Source organism: Branchiostoma belcheri, unplaced genomic scaffold, assembly GCF_001625305.1.
Source record: "Branchiostoma belcheri isolate BF01 breed outbred unplaced genomic scaffold, Haploidv18h27 scaffold41, whole genome shotgun sequence".
Taxonomy (NCBI): Eukaryota; Metazoa; Chordata; class Leptocardii; order Amphioxiformes; family Branchiostomatidae; genus Branchiostoma; species Branchiostoma belcheri.
In genome coordinates, this window is record NW_017804032.1 from 1954338 (window position 1) to 1979861 (window position 25524).

At 40.3% G+C, this 25524-nt stretch overlaps 3 protein-coding genes across 3 annotated transcripts; 2 read left to right on the forward strand and 1 right to left on the reverse strand.

Annotated features, from left to right (window-relative positions):
• Nucleotides 1-527: 527 nt before the first annotated feature.
• LOC109477733 (beta-1 adrenergic receptor-like) lies at nucleotides 528-2285 on the forward strand. Its single transcript, XM_019779078.1, has 3 exons — nucleotides 528-610; nucleotides 1250-1988; nucleotides 2268-2285. Exons 1-3 carry the CDS (start codon nucleotides 528-530, stop codon nucleotides 2283-2285), a joined length of 840 nt encoding a protein of 279 aa, XP_019634637.1.
• A 3071-nt stretch (nucleotides 2286-5356) lies between these two features.
• Nucleotides 5357-18902, forward strand: LOC109477734 (dopamine D2-like receptor). Its single transcript, XM_019779080.1, has 3 exons — nucleotides 5357-5520; nucleotides 7013-7232; nucleotides 18891-18902. The coding sequence occupies exons 1-3, from the start codon at nucleotides 5357-5359 to the stop codon at nucleotides 18900-18902; spliced, it is 396 nt and encodes a 131-aa protein (XP_019634639.1).
• A 3007-nt stretch (nucleotides 18903-21909) lies between these two features.
• LOC109477735 (probable G-protein coupled receptor No9) lies at nucleotides 21910-24086 on the reverse strand. Its single transcript, XM_019779081.1, has 2 exons — nucleotides 23899-24086; nucleotides 21910-23085 (listed from the first exon to the last, which is right to left on the reverse strand). The coding sequence occupies exons 1-2, from the start codon at nucleotides 24084-24086 to the stop codon at nucleotides 22302-22304; spliced, it is 972 nt and encodes a 323-aa protein (XP_019634640.1). The 3' UTR covers nucleotides 21910-22301.
• Nucleotides 24087-25524: the final 1438 nt, after the last annotated feature.

Below are 25524 nucleotides of genomic sequence, written 5' to 3' on the forward strand. Positions count from 1 at the left end.
TATTTTTGCTCATTTAGCAACTTGTTTGCACGATTTACAGTATGGTTAGTTAAACGTTTTTTTTTTTTTTTGGAAACGGCCGAAAATTCATGCGCGCGCGGATGTCATCCATATAATCAAATCAACATGGCCTTATTTTACAATGCCAGTGCCTCTTGGCAAACACAGATTAAATGTTAAGTGCAGGTACATGACCCATGCCATTTATTTTACGTAACTTTTAACGTTGAAGTCAAACAATGACTAAGAAAAAATAACGGCTAATGGTCCATTCATTATGAAAACCATATGTTCCATTATATTAATTCCTATTACAAATATCAAACAAAACTGTATGTTACCAAATTACGTACACGAACATTGTTCGGTGGCAAAAAAATCCTAGTTTCGTCTGTTTAAAACGTAAGGCATAAGAACGGGAAACAATGCCTTGTGTTGTGCATATCTGTGACAATAGGAGTTCAACAGATATGATAACCGACCATCCCGTTTTGCCCTCACCCTTCAAGGCCTCAGCACTGACGATCATGATCATTCTCATCATCCTGGGGAACATCTTCAACATCTGTGTCCTTCTCTACAACAGTAATCTGAGGAACGTCACTGGAAGGTCTGTATTCTTCTTATAAACTTTCTCTCTTTTATAAATATTGTTTTTATGGTCAGGTAGTAATCATGACAAATCTTAACTGTCGTTAGAATGATTATTATTTATACTTATTTAGTCTCAAGTTATTTCAGGCTCTATGGCCCATTTTGACAAACGCATACACATAGACAAACACATCTAAAAATATCACTAAATACGGACAAAACACCATCATAATTTACAATGTACAGTAACTATTTGTTGCCCATACATTACCGTGGAATTCGAAGCAAGCAAGCGCTCAAAGACTTTGTGATCAAAAAAAGCATTATTTTTCATAATTTGTTCCAATTTTCATGGCATTATCATACATTGTCGATACCTAAATCTCCCAACTTCTCTATAGTATATATAGGTTGTTACTTCCTAAACGAGGAAGCCTACATGGCAGAGAACTGAGATCAAAGGACAACTTCACACAGTTTAGCTGCAGGACGTCTAGGTTCAAGAATAGTGTTTTACCTTTTATTGTTGAGCTGCTGAACCATTCTTGATAAATCTTAATGTGTATCATGCCCCAATTCAGCCATGTAAGGCTGCAATGGCGTGTGTGTTGTATATAATGAATACACCAGTTCATTCATTCAATCTATATTACAGCTTTATGGTGGCCCTGTCGTGTGCCGATCTTGGTCTGGGTCTATTCGGCCTACCCTTCATGGTGAGACCGGCTATGGAGGGGAGGTGGGTGTACAGCAAGGCCAGCTGTGACTTCTGTGGATTCATCAGCACAACTCTGATTATAACATCAGTGTTGCTTCTATTTGACCTGAGTGTGGACAGGTACATCTGGATAGCCAAGCCAGTCAAGCACTACAAAATCATGACAGAGAAGAGGTGTGGAGTCATGATTGGTTCGTCGTGGGTGGTAGCGGCCGTGTATTCTGCAACGCCCTTCTTCGGGTGGGGCTCGTTTGTCTACAACTACAAGATGTGCACGTGCACGCTGGGAATCTTCACGGACATTTACTTCGGAAGCGTCTTCTTTGTCATCTCTCTACCCCCGATATTTGTCATGTGTTTCCTGAATCTAATGATACTCCGAATAGCGAGAAAACAGTCTCGGACTATACGGCATTCTAACCAGGTACCTAGGACATTCCCTGTGACGTCATTCAAACCCGCAATGACTGTCGGGATAGTTGTGATAACATGTGTGGTCTCACTACTACCTTTAATTTGCTCTTACACTTACTCGATGTTTACAGAATATGACCTGCCAGCTGACTTGGTTTTTGCATTTACATTTTTGTTGATATCAAATAGCTTCTGGAACTGTATCATATACTCTTCAACTAACGCCAGCTTTAGACAAGGGGCAAAGAAGTTCGTTCTAAGGGTAAAGAAAATGTTTCATGACCTTGTTCACTCATCAGAGTGTTGAGGTAGCTTTCAAATTTGGATTTGTGTAAGCATAGACTAACGCAAACATGTCATAATCACGCACATTTGAAAGATGGTTGTTCAATATTTGTAGACTATTACGTTGCATGTATGCAATTAGTTCTGTGTAGAAAAATAAACACTGCAGAGCTGTTGTCGGTAGATGGCGTTGTTTAGCCATGGCGACTCTTGGAGGATGTTTGCCTTTTGCTGGTTATGTCTTTTATACACATAGCCGTCACAAGAGGCGTAGAAAGATCCATTGACCGAACCAGATATCTCCATTCACGGCCTGACGATCAGTTTTCTGCCTGTCTCTTGATTTCCCACATTCTTAACTCACGGTCGGGGATCTTCAAATCCCCCTGAATACTCCATAACGCGACCTACTTGTGGCAAATCGTGTGCTTCACAGAACCAGGCCTCCATGTTGTTTACATGTTCAGTGATGCCTTCAGAGTAAAAGTAGCGTCGACGTCCACTTTGCGGCAAAATTAACGCAAACGGTCATTGCCATAGCATCACAATTTCCCCTCAATATAGAAAAATGTTAGCATGAAAGTTCATTTGAGTTGGTAAATTACATTATGAAAAATTTTTCTCCAACTCGAAATTTGACTCACCAGAAATTTTCGACTGAATCACTCAGTCTTCCTCAGCTATATCTGACCCAAATAGCAAAATGTTATTATATTCATCGGAGAATTCTTTTATGGAAAAATTCTTTTTGAATCCAGGGAGAGGAAATACTATTCTAAAGCCTACTTTACAGCTGATAATCACTATCAGAGCAAATGTACGTTCAATATTGTATCACGGTATCACTAAGCACCAGGTAGCTAAACATTTGCCATTCAACAGTCATCTCTAGAAGTATTGACCCGACACTGAGTTATAAATAGCGAGTGCAAAGAAAGATCTATTATATCTGACATGTCCATGACATGGAAACATCCATCTTTTCAACGAGACGACAAGTTTTCAAATCCCATCTTGTTTTTCTCCCAGCAGTGGTGTATATTTGCAGTACTAGTCGATCTCTATGACGTCCTAGGATGTAGATTGTATCTTGCTAAGGGCGCCACAGCGTCCATTTCGGAGAAAATTCTGAAACGCAATTTGGTTTTCCGTCACCTCTTGACACCCCTGCTCTGTGTAAGGTTCACAGATACCCATATTTCAGCAGGATGGTACCCAGGGTCCTGACAAATTTCTAGTACGAAATCTGGTAGTGATACGATGGTATGTGATTTATCTGGTATATGTGGTATGAGCAGGTTGGATCAATTTTGGATGTTTAACCATATTTGCTGGACTGAAAATGGATTTTCTGGGAATATGACTCTAAACCAGATCATGCTTCATTGAAAGGGAAACGAAGTAATATCGTATGGACAAAATAGAAATATTTTATACATGGCAGAGAGAAAACGTAAGAGATCTAGAGAATGAATGAATGAACGAATGAATGAAGTCTGAGAGACTAAATGAAAGGTGAATGAGGGAATAGATTAGTGAGAGAGCTAAAAAGTTATAATAATTGAAATAATGATTTTCATCGATAATCGAAAGGCAAACTGAAATTCATAACTTATAGTCCTATAACGGTACCGTATCACTTAACAACCATAAATTCACCGCTGCGCCAATATTTACAACATAAGTCATTGACGCAGTGCTAATAAGTAATAAGGCCACAGCAAGTAAATGTTATGGATGACATCCTCCACAGATTCCAAATCTAATGCGAGCGGGCGAAAGAAAAAACAAGGCGGGCCGAAAAAAACAAGGTTCTTACATTTTGAAATTTTGACTCAATCAGTGTACAAATGGTTTTGATTCAATGGTAACATCACATATCACTGCATCAAAGTAAGAAACAAAACATAAAATCAGAGCCCTGTCTTGTCTCCTCTCTTTATAGTTATCTGCCATCCACCTTCCGGCATGGCAACAGACATCTTGGCCTATTTTCGCCATGGTGACCACTGTCAGAAGGCAACAAAATTTCTTGTTTTTTTTTCCAAAATCAGGCGAAAATTAATGCGCGCGCTGATGTCATCTATAAAAATTACTTGCTGTGGCCTAAGTAGATGTTATTATGGTAAAGCGATTAGCGAGAAAGCGTTATTATGTGATTTTGTTATGTACACATACATGTAAAGCCGCTCAGCAAACAGTGCAAAATGCCTGATGACGTTATCTACTGAGAACACCTGGAATTGACAACACCTATCGCAAGCTTAAGAAAACATGGCGCAAGTAAATTCAACATCAAATATCGCTTTGCGTCTTCCATTGCCGGCCGACTATGTAGCAGTCGCCTCTAGGGTGTACTTGTGTTATCGGAGAACTAGAGAAGGTATGCCTAATGTCTGAGGTCACACTTCCCCTAACCCTAGCCTAAGTCTGAGATTTTGAGCAACCCGAGGCCACAGCCTTTGCTGTTTTACCTTGGATGTATGGCAATCGACCTAAACGGTCGAGAAGGGGCACGATAATTCAGTACTTTGCTTGTCTGAGCTTAAGGGAAAGTAAATAATGATAAAACGTTTTGATGAATACTTGTGATCTAATCTGTTCCTCCGGACGAGATGCAGACCAATTGAGATGAATGTAGGTCAAACGTGAACGTCACCGCTGACAACCACATGATAAGGATGTGTTACGTCATATACGGCAGAGCTCTTAACATAAAAGCTTCGCCTTGAGCACCGTCACATGGCTACCATCAGTCATAAACACATCCTGGCTGTATCCATCCGTGTGGTCAACTATAATGAGGTTCTATCAGTGACACAGCGGGGCGAAGTCAGCTTCCCGGCAATCTTTTCAAGACTTACCGACTGCGAAGCGTGAGAATGAGCTTCCCCTGACCGAACATATCCAGCAACACGACGTTACACTGAGCTACAGGAGACTCTTACGTACAGCCTTCAAGATATGCTATCTGTTTTCTGAAGAGCCAGTCTTTGTATTTGTTTTACTATCGAGTAGAGCGGACACTTCGTCACTCTTCCCTAATAGTGTGTTTAGTTCCCTCTCTTATCTTCCGGAAGTTTCCGACCTTTGAGTCAGAGGTCTATTTTTGTTCAGTCGGGAAGTCGGTCGTGTGACAACGCTGAACAGCATAGTGCCAGAGACTGACAAGCTAGGCCAAGAGCGTGCGCAGAGCTGCAACCTGTAGGAAGAACAGGGAGAATTTTCCAATTTCCTTCTTCGCGGCGGGCGGCTGCCTTTACCCAACAGCTGTCGAAGACCTTAGGATCAGTCGCTCGCGGTTTTATTTGAAGAAATCCTACGAGAACACCAAACTCCAAAGTCATGAACGATTCAGCGGACGGCAACAATGACGATTTTTACCGCGCGGGAGCCTCGCCCTACAAGGCGGTACTGATGGGCATCATCAGCGGGCTGATCATCCTCGGGAACATCTTCAACATCGCCGTCATTCTCTACAACGAGAACCTTAGGACGGTGTCTGGCAGGTAAGACATAGTTTGGAAAGGATTCAGATACTTGTGATGCCTTTAAGTGTGTGTGCGTCTTTCTCTCTCTCTCTCTCTCTCTCTCTCTCTCTCTCTCTCTCTGTGTGTGTATGTGTGTGTGTGCGTGCGTGCGTGCGTGTGTGTGTGTGTGTGTGTGCGTGCGTGTGTGTGTGTGTCCCTCTTTCTTTCTCTCTCTCTCTCTCTCTCTCTGTGTGTTTGTGTGTGTGTTTGTCTGCCTGTGTGTCTGTGTGTAGAATGCGTGCATGTGACCTGGCCAGACAACAGCACGCAACAATCATCCTATAGCTAAGCTAAATGCATATGATTCCATGTTTCAACAATGTCATGTAATTATCAGCGAGGGTAACGTCGTTAACAATGTCAGTGATTCAATAGTAGAAGTCACGGATTGTAAAGCCAAAGATTATTTGATTGAAAGATAGCTGCGTTCCATTTTCTTCCGCGGTCTAGGTTTGTGATGTATATCTCATGAATACAAATTGACTCATTCATCTGTTGGAAATTTTCAAAAAGCTATATTTTGTTGCATTGGTTCGTAATGGGCTGTTATTTACGTACACATGCTACTGCTATTATATGATTTCGCTTAGCATGGCTACGAACAAAGTCAAGAATTGCTCGTTTGGTTTTCTTTCATCTCTGTGAGAGTGATTGAGAAACTTAACGATTGTATAATCATTGTGTTGTCTATTTGCTATGAGAATGCTCTGTTTTTACCGTCTAGCTCTAGGTACTTTCAATGTATAATTTCCACACAAGTAGTATCTATTTTATGTGTCTGTTCTGCGTCATTGGTGCCCAAGTACAAGATGTAGACATAGCTAAGTACTAAGAACGGTGGTGATAAAATCTTTTACATGGCTTCCCTGAGTGCCCAGTAACGATCGGTATCTGAAAAGGGCGCAAATGGCTATCACTGAAATTGGGACTTCAAAGTGGCACACAGCTCACAAAGTCTCCCTTAAGACCGTTTTAATGTTTCGCACATGGTAAGAGACACGTTGAGGCCATGCCACAGTTTGCTTTGGGTCTGTTTGGATTCAAGACCGCTTTTAGCTTCGATCGTGACTAAAATGGCAAGCTAAAGCCCTCAAGATTGTATTGCAAGAAAGTATTGTGTGTCCTGTTCTCATGCCCTATGGCTATTGAACAAAATGAGAAGCTAATTGTTTTCCAGACTGTTTCCTAACTTCTTTGTGAATATACAGCCATTGTAGTCTAAACGTTATATGATTTATATTGATAAAATGACCAAATCATAGTATGCCACGAATAAATGGGGCTCTTTCGTCATTCATATTTACTACCTTTACATAACCCAACGCCATTGAATTGTAAATCACGGCCGAATCGATTACAAAAGGTTTAAAAAAGCAGTCCCTGTTCGCGACCTCTCGCCCGGTTCATAGCAATAAGTGTAGATCACAGGACTATCTACGGCTTATCTAACGTGTGCTTCATCTCTCCGTAGTTTTATGGTGGCCCTGGCCAGCGCCGATCTCGGTCTTGGCATCTTCGTGGTCCCGTTTACCGTCCAGACTACCCTGGAGGGCGTGTGGACCTACCCGGATAGAGTGTGCCAGTATGTCGGCTTCATGTCTTCAACCTTCACCCTCTCATCGATCTTCCTCCTCATGGACCTCAGCATCGACAGATATGTTTCCATCGCCAAGCCTATAGAATACTACAGCGTAATGACCAACCGTAAATGCATATTTATGATCCTCAAGTCTTGGCTGGCAGCCTCTGTGTACTCTATGGGACCTTTTCTAGGCTGGGGGCGTTACGGGTACAGCTATAAGATGTACATCTGCACACTTGACATCTTCTCTAACACTTCGTTTGGCATAGTTGTGTTTGTCCTTGTTATTCCACCCTTCATTATCATGTTTATTCTCAACATTAAAATTTTCATCATCGCTAGAAATCACGCTAAGCAGCTTTACCATATCCGAGGTAGTCAGGGCCAGGTCACTAACCATTACCCCATTACTGCCATCAAAGCAGCCAAAACAGTTGCCATCGTCATCGCGACATTTGCTATATCGTGGATCCCTATGGTTACTGCATACGCCTACAGTGTGTTTGCCAACCACCGTCTGGCACCTAACCTATCCTTCTCCTTCATGTATCTCGCTGTTGCCAACAGTTTCTGGAATTGTGTCATCTACTCCACAACAAACTTGAAGTTTCGCCTAGGAGCTCGCAAGCTCGTCCTAAAAATCAAGAAGAAAATGTTTCCTAGAACATCTTCTGTTCAGAACTTGAAAATAGAACGGTCCATCACCATGTACTCTATATCAACAGTGTAGAAATATTACTGTTATTGTACGCAGTTCGTCTCAAAACTAAATATGTATATTACCAGTGACTAATCATACCCTACTATAATGTGGGAAAAGTACCATTTCCAGGTAACAGAATAGTCATCGTAAAATTTCCGAAGCTTCTTGCAAAAATGATGTAAAGCAGTGAGTGTCTATTCTGATATCATATAATTTGTAGTAGAATTAGTATTGCGAAAAGAAAAACACATAATATAGAAATTAAGTGTGTGTCAAGCTGATTGCAGCAAAGGCTCAGTAATGCAGCTAATTATTTACACGTTCAACCATCATTCGCAGGAAAAAAAATCAAACATATACCCATTAACATCACGCTAACGCCATGTTTTCCATCGGTAATGGTTTTATGATAATGAGCAATGGCAATCATTAGTTCCACTAGTAAATAGTGCGTGTAATGCTTTGTAAACTGTATACATTATTCGTCTTCTAAAATGAATCAAAAGTATAAAGGTGACAATGTAAATGTGATGTTATTTAATATTAATGCAATCATTCGAATGTATATATATATGTGAAATATGTACAGACATTCAATATCCAATACCACTGTCGTATATTGTGAGGGAACGATTGCCCAATCGCTATCGAGTATGTTAATTAAAAACCCAAAACATTAATAACGTGTGTCAGCTAATGTATACAACAAATGATATTGATTGTTACGATTGCTCATACTAGATATTGTTACGTAATGGTCCGGTGTTGTCTGTCATTGGGTGTAGTAAACTAATTGTTGTAGAATAAAGTTTGACAAAAAATCCACATTAGTGTCCATACATAAATTTTGGCTTGCTTAGTCTTTACCTCTTCTACTCTATCAGAACAAAGCGATCGACTTACATTGTTTTCGTTTTCAATTGAAATAGCCACATAACATGTAGAGAATTCACTTGTATATAAGAACCAAAAACACTAAAGTAGAAACTTTGTTCAAATCAAACCCATGTGATCTTTAGCATCAACATCTTATATATAACATGTTAAAAGTAGCACAAAGTTGTTTGCACAGAAATCTCCCGATAACTAATAAATGATTCAATCACATGCTATCACTGCTTGTGGATGTTAAAAAACCTCAACATGTTAGGGTAAAATATGACAAAAACTAGAGAAGTAACATTTGCAAAGCAAATGCATAATATTTACCTTCAGACATGGTCTGCCCTGTTAATTTTTACTCAAACACATTCATATACATGTACTGCTAGTGTATGGTGACAGGAGCAGAGCAGACCATGAAATTGCAACATTATGTAACCCAACACCAGTCACCATGGTGACAGACGTCAACAAATAATGTCATTGGCCAGGTCAGAGGTTAGTGTTTGGAACAGAAGAGGAGGAGGAAAAAAGTGAGTAAAAACAATATGTTTTCCTTCGGTAAACACAATAAACCTCTTTCAACAGTTCACTACGACACAACCCCGCTAGGAAGAAAAATATAGGAGCCAAAAGACGTATTGAATTGAATGTAAAGTATTGATTTGACGTCTATAAATATCAGATAGGATGTGCCCTGCCCGCTGCAGTTGGTTAGTCCCTTAACGACGATATACTGCCGTGTGTTATTCCCGTCTACTCATGGCCAGGCTGTTAACTCACATTGACCGGATGAGGCCAATTGCAATATCGGAAAAGTCCAGGGCGTGGCGATGTAGGAACTAACTCTCTTTATTCTCTTTATTCCGATACCATTGAGCCAAAAAGCTAATCTTCCAGGTTTCATTCGAAAAAAATACACACAACAAATAGCATTGTTAAAACACACACATAAAACACAAAAGAGATTTACACTATATACAAATAAAGGGAAGTTAAGCTACAAACTAACACACACATAAAACACAAAAGAGATTTACACTATATACAAATAAAGGGAAGTTAAGCTACAAACTAATCACAGAAGTCACACTGTATGGTTGGCGGATAGTTTTCTTGAAGTTAGATGTGCTGATAAGTGTTTTGATTTGTAATGGTAATTTGTTCTAGAGGTAAATTGCCCTGTACTGAAAGGTTTTCTTTTTGCTGTTTGTTTTCGGCTTTGGTTGCCTAAAACTGTTAGAAGTTGAGAATCTGGTTGAATACTTGTGAAGTATAAGGCATATATCGTGAGATATGCTTTCATCACAAATAGGTTAATAGAAGTAGATTTTCTAATAAAAATACATTGCATGATCTTTCAGTCCTCCGAGAATGTAAACCAGTGTGTCCGATACTTCTGAAAGAAAATGGCTTTTTATATCTATTTTTGAAATCTATACAATGTCATGATACAGAAGAAGGAATGTTCAAACGCTTCATTAGCCTTCGCTAATAGGCTTTTTTTTATCAAGAATAAAATGTGCCACCTATTGGGACTTAGAGAACACACAGAGTAAAACATGTTCTTTGATCTTAACGCAATGCATCTGATCAAAGCGTAGTCAATGAATCACACCCCCTTCTGTAAGAGGTACTTAATTAACCATCAGCTCATTAGCTGTGGCGTTCCTGGTACAGGAGTAAATTGGAAACCAGTCTTCGCGGATGGCCAATTTGAGAGTCATCAAACGACTCGTCATTGGCTATTATTAACGGTTGCTAAATCTGGATGTTGGGATCGCTCAATGACAGAGTTTGTGATTTGGTTGAGTTCGGTACGCTTCCATAGCCTCAATGTGGGAGCAAGAGTTCAACCATAACTATAGTATGTACCATCCTTTCCTGAATGTGTTGGTATTATAAACTGGCAAAGAAAACATCGACAAAAAATCGATTATTTCAGGCTTCCAGTAATTACGCAAATATGCAGTTCCCGGCTTCCTAAATTCCCCCATGTCAATTCCTGTAATTCCTGCCAGATTCTGAGATCTTGAGCCTCATCTCATTCTGCCTGTCAATCTTCCCTTCCCACGTGCTTTCAACCCACTCTATCAGGGCAAACTGATACACAAACCCACAGATCATTCCCCCCTCAAAAAAATACCTCCAGATTCCAATGTAACAAAAATAAGGATTGGTGAAATTTGGACCTCTTTTAACTAAATATTTGCCGAATGAAAAAAAAATCTGACGGTGAACTAGGTGACAGATGAAGGAAGCAATGATCGACCTTTTCCCGTACTAACCGCGAGGTACATGGTGGGACACGTTTATCAGTCTTTTTCTTCGTGTTTTATGAATCCCATTCCAGCGGATCCTTGGTGAACCTCGACTAATGGAACCATTTACCACGCTGCACCTCAGCATAAGACCTTCATCATCCATGAATTAAAATGAAGCGCACGAATAAGCCCGTTCCACTGTGTCAGGTATCCTTTATAATTCAACAATAACCCGGGAGTACATCTATTCTGTCTTAAACAGAAAACTGATGCAGAGAAGAACACTATCCTGAGGTGCAAGTCTGAACACAAGATCCTGAAATGTATATTAACATCATCAAGCAATGAAACAAGATTGAATTACAATTGCCAACACAAAAATTTGGACTCACCTAAATTTTCGACTGTACAACTCCAGTCTTTGTCAAGGAGTGAGCAATTGCAGTTCAATCTTGTTTCATGAGGACTTCTACCAACACAGATTAACTTTCAAGATATCATCAAGCAATTATGATATCCATTCACTACACCAAACCTCTTTAAGCACACTTAATAATGCATAAAGGCTCCTTACCTGTACCTTTACGCGTACTTTAAGACGTGCTTAAAGACAGGGGTATTGCAAAGAAACAAAGGAACATGTTTAGACATAATTGAGAGACAGTCCTGTCATCATGAAACGTTTACAGCTTCTTGACCAAAGATTTGGACATTGTCAAAGTGCCCTGTACGGCGTGAAGGATTAGGTGTGCGCTGACCTTCCTGATCCTAGACCCTGATAGATGGCCGTGACTCCTGACCACCATCACTGCATCATCTAAATTTTTCAGGCTGGAATGGCGCTGCCATTACGGTCACGTTTCACGGGTGCTACATCACACAGACTGCAACCTGAAGCGGAAACGTAGATGAGCCCCCCTTTTTTTCGCGCCATTTAATCCGAATTCTTACCTCCCACCGACAAAGGTAAATGGGATTCGATTTGCTCTGCGTACCTTAGATTGCAGCTTACAAATCTGTCTTCAGTTCTTGGAATCTAAAGCTAAATGGTGATTTGTATGAAATATGGACTGTGGTTTGAAATAGCAGAAGGCATCATGGTAGAGTACTCTTGAAATAGCCAGGAGGTGCATGTTTTCGTCTTTCATCATAAATGTACAGTTCGAAGAAGGCAAATATACACAAAGGATGGTGAAGTTTGTTGACTGCACTTTAAAAAGTATGCTTGAATTTTACAATTCATTTGTGCTGCTTACTGACAACCTGCTTCATTTCTTTAAACACCTGTCTAAACAAATGGGGAGCATTTTGCGATTTTACAAAAAATGAGTTTACCACCTTCAACGTTCCCAAGTACTTTGGTGGAATGTGGCTTAACTGCAGAGAGCTCGACCCAGAACCAAGAGGTCTCGAGTTCGAGTACTGACATGCCACCGACCTTGTGCCCTTGGGAAAGGCACTTTACGCGACTTTCCTCACTTAACTCAAGACTATAGTCAAGTGAAAATGAGTACTGTCCTGTCCTGTACTTGTCCTCTCTGTTGGTGGAGACATAAAATAAGTTGAAAATCTTGAGTGTGCCGTCATCATGTGTTGTCGTGAATTGTTGGAATAAAAAAAAATGTTTTCTCTCTGCAAAATCGTGGCCACCGAAGGAGGCGATCATTGCTATGATACAGGACCACCTATTGGGAAGACTGATAGACATAAGAAACATTTCCGCCGATAGATTGAAGACTGCGGCGTTGGTCAATTTCCGCCGCAGCTGTAGGTCCATTCCCTGTATGACCGTGGATTGAAATTGTATCCTGCGATGATTGCAGGGATTTGCGTGGACCCAAGTTTTGTCAGCGGGGTGTTAACACCATTATGGACCTGGTGCAGGACTACTGCTGTGTTTTACGTCAACGAAAAATAGGAGCTGATCCTGGATTTTATCCCAATGTAGGGATATCTTACACAGCTTAAAGTCATCGGTCATTGTCAGACATGGGGAAAATAAAACTTAAGCTCTAAAAGTGTATATTGTGGGTCGATGCTGGTCATTGTTTTTTTTGTCGGTGCAAAAAGACATTGTGGTGCTAGTTAGTGGTCACACCTGTCCTTGGTGCTGAACACCATCCACACACAGAGGCAGACAAGTATGCCTGTCCTTGGTGCTGGAAGCTATCCACACACAGAGCTAGACAAGTATGTCTGTCCTTGGTGCTGGAAGCTATCCACACACAGAGCTAGACAAGTATGTCTGTCCTTGGTGCTGAAAGCTATCCACACACAGAGCTAGACAAGTATGTCTGTCCTTGGTGCTGAAAGCTATCCACACACAGAGCTAGACAAGTATGTCTGTCCTTGGTGCTGAAAGCTATCCACACAGAGACAGACTGCTCATACACCCAGACAGACAAGCATACCTAGGCCTGTCCTTGGTGCTGAACACCATCCATACACATACAGACACACCTGTTCTCCGTGCTGGACACCAGTAACACACAAAAATACCTCTCCTTGGTGCTGAACACCATCCACACATAAACACCTCTTACTGGTGTTGTACACCATCTAAACAAGCACAAGTATACCCGTTATTTGTGCTGAGCACCATCCAAACAAACAAAAACATACAAATCATTGGTACTTAACACCATCGACACACAGAACATACTTTTCTTTGACATTCACACAGAGAAAGAGAGACAAATCTGCCCTTGGTACACACAAATACATACCTTCAATGACCTTAAATGTTGAGTTTAATGAGCTTATTTCTAGCCATGGCGTCATGTAATGACTAACTAACGCCATATGGGCGCCGTATTGTTGATACCTAAAAACTTATCAGAACCAGTGTTCCGGAGTCTCGTTCATTACAGAGATCTTAGCACACAACAAGTAGTCCCAGCTTCCGTCTGACATCACAGCCGTGCAGAATCGTACCTCTCTCCGGGTTTATTTCCTGTGTAGGTTTGCCTCAATCATGACAAAATAATTGCAACCATAAATCAACGCAAAACGAAATCGATTCAGTGTAAATGGAATCCACACCAGAGGCCAGGAGGTCCGGCCCGTCCGCGGAGGATGTCGGCAAGACATAATGTAGTTCGATCGGTTCAGGAGCAAAAACAGATGTCTGTTCGTGAGAATCACTCCCAGTTCTCACAGGAACATAATTATTGCCATGACGCATTGATCTACGCCGGTGTGCACGAGTACTGTTCATCGGAAAGTCAATAAAAACGACAAGTTCATAAACGAACGATAAAACGTCTTCCCACGCACTGACTATATATACATCACACCGCGGGGAGTTTACTATCAGCTAGTTAGTTTAATGAGCTGTATTTCAATGACGGTACTGGCGAAGAAACTTCCTGACTTGAATATGTAACTCTTTTTTCTTATTCCTTTGTGGGCTATGACTTGTAAGGAAATCAGTTGCATCGATACATCTCAAACAGAGAAGTTCGTCGGAGAACAGCGAGTTACATCGATCTCAAACAGGGATTCAAATTAAAATCCGTCAGAGAACAGCTAGTTACATCGATACATCTCAAACAGTGATTCAAAGTTCCTCAAAGAACAGCTAGTACTCTGAGCACGGCTGCTACGAATAGAGCAGGTAGTGAGGATACCAAAGAAACGCCTTCTTCGGGTGACATTAAACTGCACCCAACAAAAGAACAGATTGAGGGCAGAACAACAAAGGACTTGAAAAAGAAAAAAAAAGTCATACGGAGGAATTGTCTCACAATGGAGAAGAACCAAGAAGCAAGCACGAGGTAGAAAAGAGTAACAGCCAGTAGTGGGCCGTATCTGATTTTAAGTGAACACTATCGGCGAAGACAAACCATGACAACCTCTAGGGTGCCCTTAAACTGCTAATTGTATTTTTTTTCTCGTGTATTCAAATCGACTCAATGTCTGCAAAATACAAAATACAAACTGCTCCTAAATTCCTCCATTAGAATTCATCAGTACAATATTGAAAAATTGCTTTAAGCATAGCGTATCGTGTTCACTAGACTATCGGTAACCTTTCAGCATCATTATACTGGTACATACATGTACATATAAATGGCACAGGTTAATGTTGTGTGGTTTCTGTAATACCCAATAAATGGATTAATAGGCTATGAACATATTGGGCAACAGATGTTAAAGCAGTAATAGCAGTAAGTACCCCAGCAGTACATTAACCTACACGGCACACGTCAGAAGTTCATTAGGCCACAGCAAGTAATTTTTATGGATGGCATCAGCGCAGGCATTAATTTTCGCCTGATTTTGGAAGAAAAAAAAACCAAGAAATTTTGTTGCCTTCTGACAGTGGTCACCATGCCAAAAAAGGGCCAAGATGTCTGTTGTCATGCCGGAAGGTGGATAGCAGATAACTATAAAGAGAAGAGACAAGAAAAGGGTCTGATTTAATGGGTTTTTTTTTACTTTGATGCAGTGATATGTGATGCTGGCTGTGTATATGAATCAAAACCATTTGTACAATGATTGATTCAAAATTTTAAAATGTAAGAACCTTGTTTTTTTCGCCCGCTCGCATTAGATTTGGAGTCCGCGGAGGATGTCATCCATAAAATTTACTTGCTGCGGCCTTAAAACTGTTGTAGAGAATTGTTTTATGGACTTGCAAATGAACAAATATTTACAGACTATTTATCGTTCAGCTGTATTGAGGATTATGATCTTGTTAAGAACAGAATGTTCATTAAAATGCAACACCGATAACACATATGTGCCATATTGATGGGCCTGTGGTGATAGTAAATTTTTGACACCTTATCATGCAAGCAAAATATTGGTCATGTTCTGGCGACGTTGCAACCATTTAACATAAATTTGACATAAGAGAGGAATTCGTGTCTATTAAAGCAATATTTGAAATTCGATTTTGTACAAAACCAGGGCTAATAGATTGACTAACAGGATTAAACTATAACTTGAAGCCAAGACAGCTATAACCGATTCCGAGAAACAGTCTAACTGATTTTATACCGTTTGTTACCTGACATAGGCAAGGCCCTCTCATCTTAACTTCGCCTGTAGAGCTCTAAAGCCCAGCCTGGCCGTTGCTGATAGCTGAGTTTTATCTCCTATGACATTTAAACGGTAGTTGTGACCTTTCTGTGCACCATTCGGTGACTTCTCTTTGACCCTATCACCGTACAAACTACCAAACTTACCACTGTTTTCTCCTATAATCTCTGAATGACGTACTAGTACATTGCATGTTTACATCTAATCGTTGCTTTCCGGGAAAGCTGGATATGTTACTGGAATACCTGCGTCTCTGTGGAGCCCTGGTTCGGTAATGGCAAATTAAAATAACATCTGTGCACTTCATTGGCAATAACCTTTGAAACACATATAAAACACATTGACAAGATACATGCATACTTACAAGGTGGATAAAGCCAAGATAAAACAAAAATTCCTTTTTGTTGCTATCACTGATACCCATTGTTAGTAAATACTTAGTTAAAGTTCAAAAACTATTCAAAAGCAGCCCTGAAACGTACAACTCTGACAGCAATTCATGTCATTTATATTGCTGACCTCAACATCAACTGTAGGTTTATAAAAGAAAATCTAGACAGTTTCCTGTACTTTATAAGTTGGACACTGAGTTGTAAATTCTATGAATCTAAACTTTGACTAGATAGAATCATTTGGTTTTTGCCATCTACTTTCGTATCTAGTGCTTTACCAACTTGATGAATTCACTGCAAGGCCAAGGGTACACGACTGTATATGTCATACAGAATACTTTATTCATGTGCCATCTGTCGGCTCATTTCCATAATGCAGCTAATAGACCTATCATGAGTTTTTGATCGGTTGTAGTGGCTATAAAAATCAAGAATTCATATTCATGCACTCAAGTTATAGCATCTTTTCATTTCAATGAACTGTAGAAACGTGCTAGAAAGTCCTTAAAAGAAAATTATTTCTTTGAGATGAGAGTCAGTAATTGTGTTTGAATAGATACAGAACGTAACTCGTTTGGAATAATCTGTTGGTTGCGTGGGCGTGCAAGCATCTCGAGTTTTACACGGCCATCTTTCACTGGCGGTAATTCATGGTTTAACGATAACGCACGAGCACCGATGTGAACTATTATATCCTCCGTCTGTCTCATCAAACTACACCAGCCATCCCTTTAATAGTGTACATGTTATAGTAAGGCCACAGCAAGTACATTTTCTGGATGACATCATTAATTTTCGTCTGATTTAAAAAAAAAGACTTTTGTTGCCCTCTGACAGTGGTGAACATGCCAAAAATGTGCAAAGATGTCTGTTGCCATGCCGGAACGTGGATGGCAGATAAATATGAAGAGAGAAGACAAGACAAGGCTCTGATTTATGGTTCTTTTGCTACTTCTAAATTGATGCAGTGCATTCATTCCTTTCATATGTAATGGATATTGTAATAGTTGTAATAGTAAACTTAGCACAATAGATGTATCATGTTTGGTTCAACAAGGCTTATGATGTCAAAATTTGAACATGTTTTTTTGGCCTGCCTTGTTTTTTTCGCCCTATCGTACTAGATTTGGAGTCTGTAGAGGATGTCATCCATATAAATTACTTGCTGTGGCCTCAGTGTACGTACATACATTTTAAAGTAAGGTCGTCAGAGAGATGAAAGTATCTCCGCAATCTTTAACCACGGCGGGCGCCAGGTCGGCCGGGCGACATTACGACTGTCTGAGAGAAGCACGATAAACGGTTAACGTGTGGGCTGTTTCTATTAAACACCGTCAATACGCTAATGGATCCTCTAGACGTACTTATCGTAAACCGTTAATAAAGACATCGAGGTCAACTGAGGTAGCAAAAGGTTGCCTTTATCCTACTTACATCTGATCATCGATAAAAAGATTTTGAATCAATATCAATCTTTGTGACACGCTTCTTTGAAGTGCTTTGAGGTGACAGAGGTGGCAATGGTACGACATGCTACCTCTAAAATTGAATGATGCAAAAAATAACGGCTTTTGTATAAAAAAACGACGTTGCTCCAATAGGTCAGATGCCCCCAGCTAAAGATGAAACTTAACCTTTATTTGTTATCAGGAAGAAATTTAAAACCGGCAGCTATACAAGGTGTATTAAATGGCTGTGGAATATGATTCAGCTGTTGGTAGCGTCTGAGACGAAATATTATTTAATTACATGAAATTATATACATGTGATGGAAGGATAAAAGTAACACAATAATAACACATACAGTTTGATTCGAATTCCCATACAAATGATCCCTGGAAAAGTAAAAATTCAAGCAATGAGAGTTTTTGCTTCATATCCTTACCAGGCTTCCAGGTCCTGCAAGCTGTAAACCATGCAGTTTATTTTTATCTCATAGATAAACTCAACGCAGAAAACCTAGACGCACCCCTACTAGAACATTCCAAAGTTACTAGCCTCTTTTATGCCGATGATATCGTCTTATTATCGGAAAGTGAGCAGGGATTACAGAAAGCAATAAACACCCTTGGACGGTACTGCAAACAATGGAAGTTAACTATCAACCTGGCAAAAACTAAAGTAATTATATTCAACAAAAGAGGCCTCTTATTTTCTAACCTTCGTTTCTCACTAGATGATAAAGAGATAGAGATAGTTCAATCATACTGCTACCTAGGAGTTGTGTTTACAGCAGGATGTACATTTAGCACTGCCATGAAAAATTTACAAAAGAGGGCCCTAAGAGCAATGTTTAACATCAGAAGTACTCTCGGAGAAACCAGATCCTCTGTATCATTACACTGTAAACTGTTTGACACATGTGTTGTACCGATATTACTGTATGGCTCCGAAGTTTGGGGCAGTAACAGTTTGAACGACAAATCGCCATTAGAAACTGTACATCTGAAATTTTGTAAATACATTCTTGGTGTCCGTAGGAACGCCAGTAACTTCGCATGTAGAGCGGAACTAGGACGTTTCCCCTTACAGATAGAGGCCCATTGCCGAATGTACAATTACTATTTTAGACTAGTTAACGAAGTGCTCCCAAGTAGTTTACAATATGAAGCCTATACAGTACAACAAGAGCTAGTTCGCCGAAATATACCCTGCTGGTTATCTGATGTAAAGAAACTGTTAGAGGAGTCCGGTTTTGCCTACCTGTATTTAAACGGTCACTTAAACACACCCTCCCATCTAAAAGAACTAAAACAGAGATTGAAAGATATCCACATCCAAAAGTTCTACTCAGAACTACAAGCAGAAGGACGAAGAGAAAACCAAGGCAACAAATTAAGAACATACAAAACATTTAAACTGAACTATGAAAGAGAAACATATTTAAACATTACAAACTTCGAACATCGAAAAACCATGTGCAAACTTCGTATAAGTGACCATCCCTTACATATAGAATCCGGTAGGCACAACCGTACCCCTCTGAACGATAGGACGTGCGAATTCTGTGATCATCTATATGTAGAAAACGAGTCGCACTTTTTACTTGATTGTAGTTTATATGAAAATGAACGTAAGGTGTTATTTAATGTACTAGATTTAGACAAGAAATATAAGAAACTGTCCAAGCAAAATAGATTTATACATCTTATGTCAAACAGAAATGAACACATTGTAGAAAAAGTGTGTGATTATATCAATAAGTGTTTCAAGAAGAGAGAAGAAATCAGAACCAAAAAATAGACAAACAGTAACTTTAAGAATTATGTAGTACTTAGAATCCTAGTATAGAACTCAAACATACATTATGTATGTATGCACCACATGTATTTTATACTGTGACAAAGCATGTATGCATTTAGCCCGTCTGGGCAAGGATATGCAATAAAGATCATTTCATTTCATTTCATTTCATTAAAAGATCGGTAGGGGGCGTAGATAGACAGTACGTAAAGTAAGAACGGCTTCCATGATTAGGAACTGCTATGAGTTGGGATGTTTTATGTCGCCCAGGAATTCTAGTTCAAACTGACCGTAACAGTTTAAAGTAAAACGTGTGAAACAATAAAAGATGTTGCAATAGTTTAACTTAGGATAGCCTAGGGAACTGATGGATTAAAGAAGCGGTCTGGATAAGGAAATCGACTCCAGTGATGAACCGGGACGAGGGGGGTTACAAACTCAGCCATGTTTGGGATTGCGTTCTCGTCGCAAAAGCGCCACCTACATTGGCTACATATAGCGGCGAGAAGCAGAACTCCAGTCAGAAGCTCTGAAGAAGGTGTCTGAAAGACACAGAAACGTAAGAAACGTAGGGATATTTGCTTGTGTAAAAGAAACCCTTATATCCTATACTGTACCAACCTGATGAAACTATTTTCGGAAGCCTAGGAAACTGTAACGTATTCCATTTCCGTACTTGTGCTGAGAGCTAGTCCGTTTCTCCGGCCAGTGGATAAAGACACGGCACAAATATTTCCTTTGGGCAATCAGGGACACATTCAGCTGAAACCAGGCACGCAGCTCAGTCGCACATCGCAGAAACCCATGGGTTGTTTCTACAAGACGATGGGTGTTTTGTAAAATCTCACATTTCCACAGTTCAAAGATAAAGAGCATAAACGGCTTCTTAACACCACGTTGTGATCTTTGACCTGAAGCCGAGATTTAGCCAGGAGTAAAATTCTCTTCATTGTTTATTCTGTCGCCAGCCGATCACCAGTACATGCAAAACCCAGGAAGTAAAGAGAAAAGCATTATTACAAATGTATGTATCATATAACATATGGTGCCTGATAGCCGATCTTATTCTATTCTTTATGGAAGCCATTCGCTTAAACTATGAAAATTGCTTGATATGACTATTTATTCATGTGCTAAACATCGCCCTTTCGGATCAATTACGACTTCTCATTTGCCCTTATGGGCTTCTAGTAGTGAAGAAATATCCGTTCATAGCGACGGAAATTGCCTGTCGGGTGCTGCCTTTTCATCATACGCAGAAACTCGGACCTCTAGAAGGCCTGAGCGAACACTATATTACCTAAATTGTCAATATCGCTGGAAGCCGCATATAATTCCGTGTAAAACGATTCACAGTTCAGTGACTGGCCGAGAATTGTAAAGCCTATTACAGAACGTGACAGAGTGTTATGTTGTACGTTACCTCTGACTTATATATTGTAGCAACGGAAGACCAGAAGTATGTTTGTAGACTGGATATCTTTTACGAACACTCTTTGAATTTGTATTATTCAATGAATATTAAGTTTCATTATATTAAGACGCGGCTACATCGAACTGGTTCTGACATTTTAGTTTACTGTAATTGTAGGGGTCTTTCGGAATTCCCCCAAAATTAGCGATTAATTATCTAACTATCGAAAACATCATTTCCACCATAAACTACTTTGCATCATCTCAGCCTAAATGTCATATTGAATTTCGCTTCTAAACATAGTAACACAGAGTGCAGAATTCTTGACAAATAATCGTTAAAATGAAATATGAATTTTTAAGAAAGACGAATGTTCAGCAAATGACACTAAACGGGTTACGATCCATTCTAAACTTGTCCATAACAGCCCATAATGCATTTTCCATAACGCACTGTGATCTTTAAGTTGCTCTGTTGATGGACATAAAACACATCACACCGCATGTACTAAGTGCTTATATCGACCCGATATAGCCTTGTACTAAGTGGATCACTTTTTTCTTAGGAAATATTGCTTTTCCTTCTGGTAGCATGACGTAAAGAATGGAAGGTTGATTAGAAATCGACATTTTGATGCCAGAACAAATATGTTTTAATAGACGCATGTACACACACACACACACACACACACACACACACACACACACACACGCATGAACACAGACACGTATAAACACAGACTCACGTTGTTTCTACGTATTCAACATTTATATCAACAAGGATCCTTGCTAGGTTTTTATACCAGGCAGTAACTCATGACACCACAGTCGTATTTTCCCATTCAAAGGTTTACTACGTTGTAGAATACATACTATATATTTGTACTAAAATGGCTATAACAATGATCACAGCACAGTGAGTGCAAAAAGCACTTTTATACAATTTACAGTTGTATCTTTGTTGTCGAATGACAGTATTGATGTACAATCTGTACATGAAAAATCTATTACAGCGGTTGCTTTCTCTAACAACACAAAGACCCAAAATACATTTCTATTAACTGCCTAGCTCACTCGTAAATCTTTTCATGAACGTTTTATCAGCTAACAATCAGCTTATCATACACTAAAAAGCACTGAACATATTCGGCAGCATGTTTATGACTTCCTCACAAACACCTTTTCGTTTTGCGACGTATGTATAATAATAAGTTTTACGACATAACGTTTCACGGCTACCGTTCCATTGTTTGTAAAATGGACTGCCTGATCCTGACGGCAAGTTTCTTTGCCCCTGTGCGAAATCTCACGTTAGTAGTGGAGTAGATAACACAATTCCAGAAACTGTTACTCACGGCGAGGTACATAAACGCAAAGGAGAGGTTGGGAGGGATTTTGTAGCCGGAGAATTTGGAGTACATGTAGGCGATAAGCATGGGCAGCCATGACACCGCAAAGGTCACCACGACGATCCCGACTGTCATGGCGGCCTTGAAGGACATGACGGGGAACATGTTGGGAGCCTGGGGGAAAACGTGGGCGTTTTGGATCTGCACGGCTTGCGAGCGGGCAATCATGAAAATCTTGCCATTCAGGTAGCACATCACAAACAGTGGTGGTAGGAGGATGATGAAAGCGAAGAGTCCGAACACCACCTCGGAGAAAATGTCCACGGCGCACACGTACATCTTGTAGCTGTACTCGTACGAGCCCCATCCGTACAGCGGGCCAGCGCTGTAGATAGCGGCCACAGTCCAGGATGCGAAGATCATGACCTTGCACTTTTTACCGGTCATGATGTTGTTGTATTCTATCGGCTTGGCGATGGAGATGTAGCGGTCCACACTCAGGTCGAACAGCAGTAGTACCGAGGCCACCATGAAGGTGGTACCGAGGAATCCGCAGTACTGACACACGGACTCAGGGTACACCCAGTGCCCGGCCAGGGACGTCCGGACACTCAGGGGGAGCACCAGGAGACCTAGCCCGAGGTCCGCACAGGCCAGGGCGACCATGAAACTACGGGATATGAAAGAATACGTTTTATTAAGAGGAAAAGTGCATTAATACATTATTATACGATATTAGCTATATTCCCCATACGTTCCGTAGCAAAGTAAATCATAATTAATCCAGCAACAAGCATAGGTGAACCTAATATTAAAATGACCTTACATTAGATGTGGTAAAATTGCTTGTTTTCATCGCTTCTCATGCGTGAACGCAGCAGGGAAAACCTATGACTTACATGTATATGCATACTTTCTAAGAACATTACGCAGATGCTTCAAAATAGTACATCGATCCCACGCTGTTCATATTCTGTAATACTAGCGTAGTTAACAGCGTAGTCAAGCTTACGCTCACAATAAACTTACGCGCAGCAATCCAGCAAATAAAGTATATGGTGTCACCAACGACCATGAAACGTACCTTCCTTTTGATGTTGGGCTTGTAAAAAGGACAGTCTTGTGATTTAGAAATACATGATTATCTGCAAAACGGACTTTCAAATAGACGATAAAGTTTTACTTAGTGTTTCCATTCCGTTACTATAAGGCTGTGCTGATTTGATTATATGGATGACATCCGCGCGCGCATGAATTTTCGTCCGTTTCCAGAAAATGCGAAGAAATGAAAACGAAGAGTCCATAATTCGCCATACCATACCCTGTATGTTTAGTCATTCGTTCATGACCACTTAGATTTCATAATGAACTTTTTGGCCAAACTTTTTTTTATATCGGCACGTTCGCATCAGTTTTGGGGTTCCCAGAGGATGTCATCCATATAATCAAATCAACATGGCCTAAGCTAAAACTGATAATTTACCTTCCTGTCACGTTTCTGAGGTTCTCGTTGTAGAGAATGACGGAGACGTTGAAGATGTTGCCGAAGATGATGAGAGCGCACATCCCGGCCATGAGTCCCGCCTTCAGCGGCGAGGATGGGACCGCTGGCCCGCCCTGCTCGGACGGCGCTACGGTGGAAAAGTTTTCCGCCAGCCACACGTCCTCCATGGTCACGTTTTCAGCGCCCAGCTTGGTTTGAAAGTCGTCGAGTACAACCGTTGGCACGAATATTGTCTTCGGGTACATCATACATCTCTTGACGTGACAAGTAGCATCATTCTGATGTTCTAGTTCTGTTCAAGTCCAGCTTGTATTTGCAGATATCAATCCCATACACTTTCAGACATCACTCTGTATGCTAGTAGTAGATATTTACGTTACATGCGTGACGCAAATCGCTACGGGGTTACGCCTGTAGTCTTCCAACTGTCGTGTCATACATACATATTAACCATGTGCTCGAACTGGCTGCTCCAGACATGTGCTGTTTTTTGCATGAAAAGCGTGACTGGCTTGTGTTGAGTGTTGTAAGAAGATAGCAGTGTTATAAGAAGATAGCAATACGTCGTCCTTTGCGTCCTGCTGTTTATCTGTTGGAAACCAGAGGTGCTAAAATGCCTCCCAGCGTCTCAGCTCGTTGGTTCCGAAGGAGAGAAGAATGACCACCGGGCTCCGATGCGCGGCTGCAATCTTAGAGAACCTGTATTGAAACACGAAAACATCACTTTCAGTTCCAAACACAAGACATAGTTACGCTATGAAAATATCAGCGGAAATGCCCTGCCCTTTAAAACAGATTTATAGCTTTTTCCTCGGTTATGTTTTTCATAACCTCTTTCTCTCAGCAATGCACATACGGATATAAAGAAGAAGGTGATATATTATGGCTAGTGTGGTCGTAAGGCTTAATTTCACATGAAATATTTGCTCCAAACCACCTACCTGCGGCCCGATATGAAAGTGGCAATAACATGAATAATTTATTTAATCTCTTCAGTTTTCCTACGAAAAAATGTTTTATTGATATTTCTCGCCAGATGAAGTTTCATACCGAGAATTTTGAAACGAGTTTGTTTTTCCAGGTTTGAAAATAGATACCAGCTTGCCATGCACGTGTTGCAAATGTCGCCAGGTCAAATGTCTCGGTCACAAAATAATTAACGGCAAAGGAACATGATTAATAAACGTATGAAATAATGTCGTCCTTGACATTTAATAGACAAAACAAGGAATATATCAAACTTGTCGTGCCTATTTGCGTTAACATCTGTTACAATATTTCCTACAGATTATGAGACTATTAAAGCTGCCGTTTAATAAAACAGGTATAGAGAGCATAAATGAATAATCAGAAAAAATAGCCTACATATTTCTATGAAAAAAAAAACGTATAGTAAATTCTTTTATTCGTTTTGTAGGTATTCGTGGGTATAACGATACTTCTTTTATAGGCAATTTGACAATTCAGACATCGTAGTTGGAGTCATAATGTTTATTTTTGACTCTGTACTTTGTGAAGCGATGCACGCCCTCTATCGTCTCACGGTATGAAAACAATTAATTTCTCGCACAGCTTAATTGCTCTGAAATGCTCCACTTCTCGCCC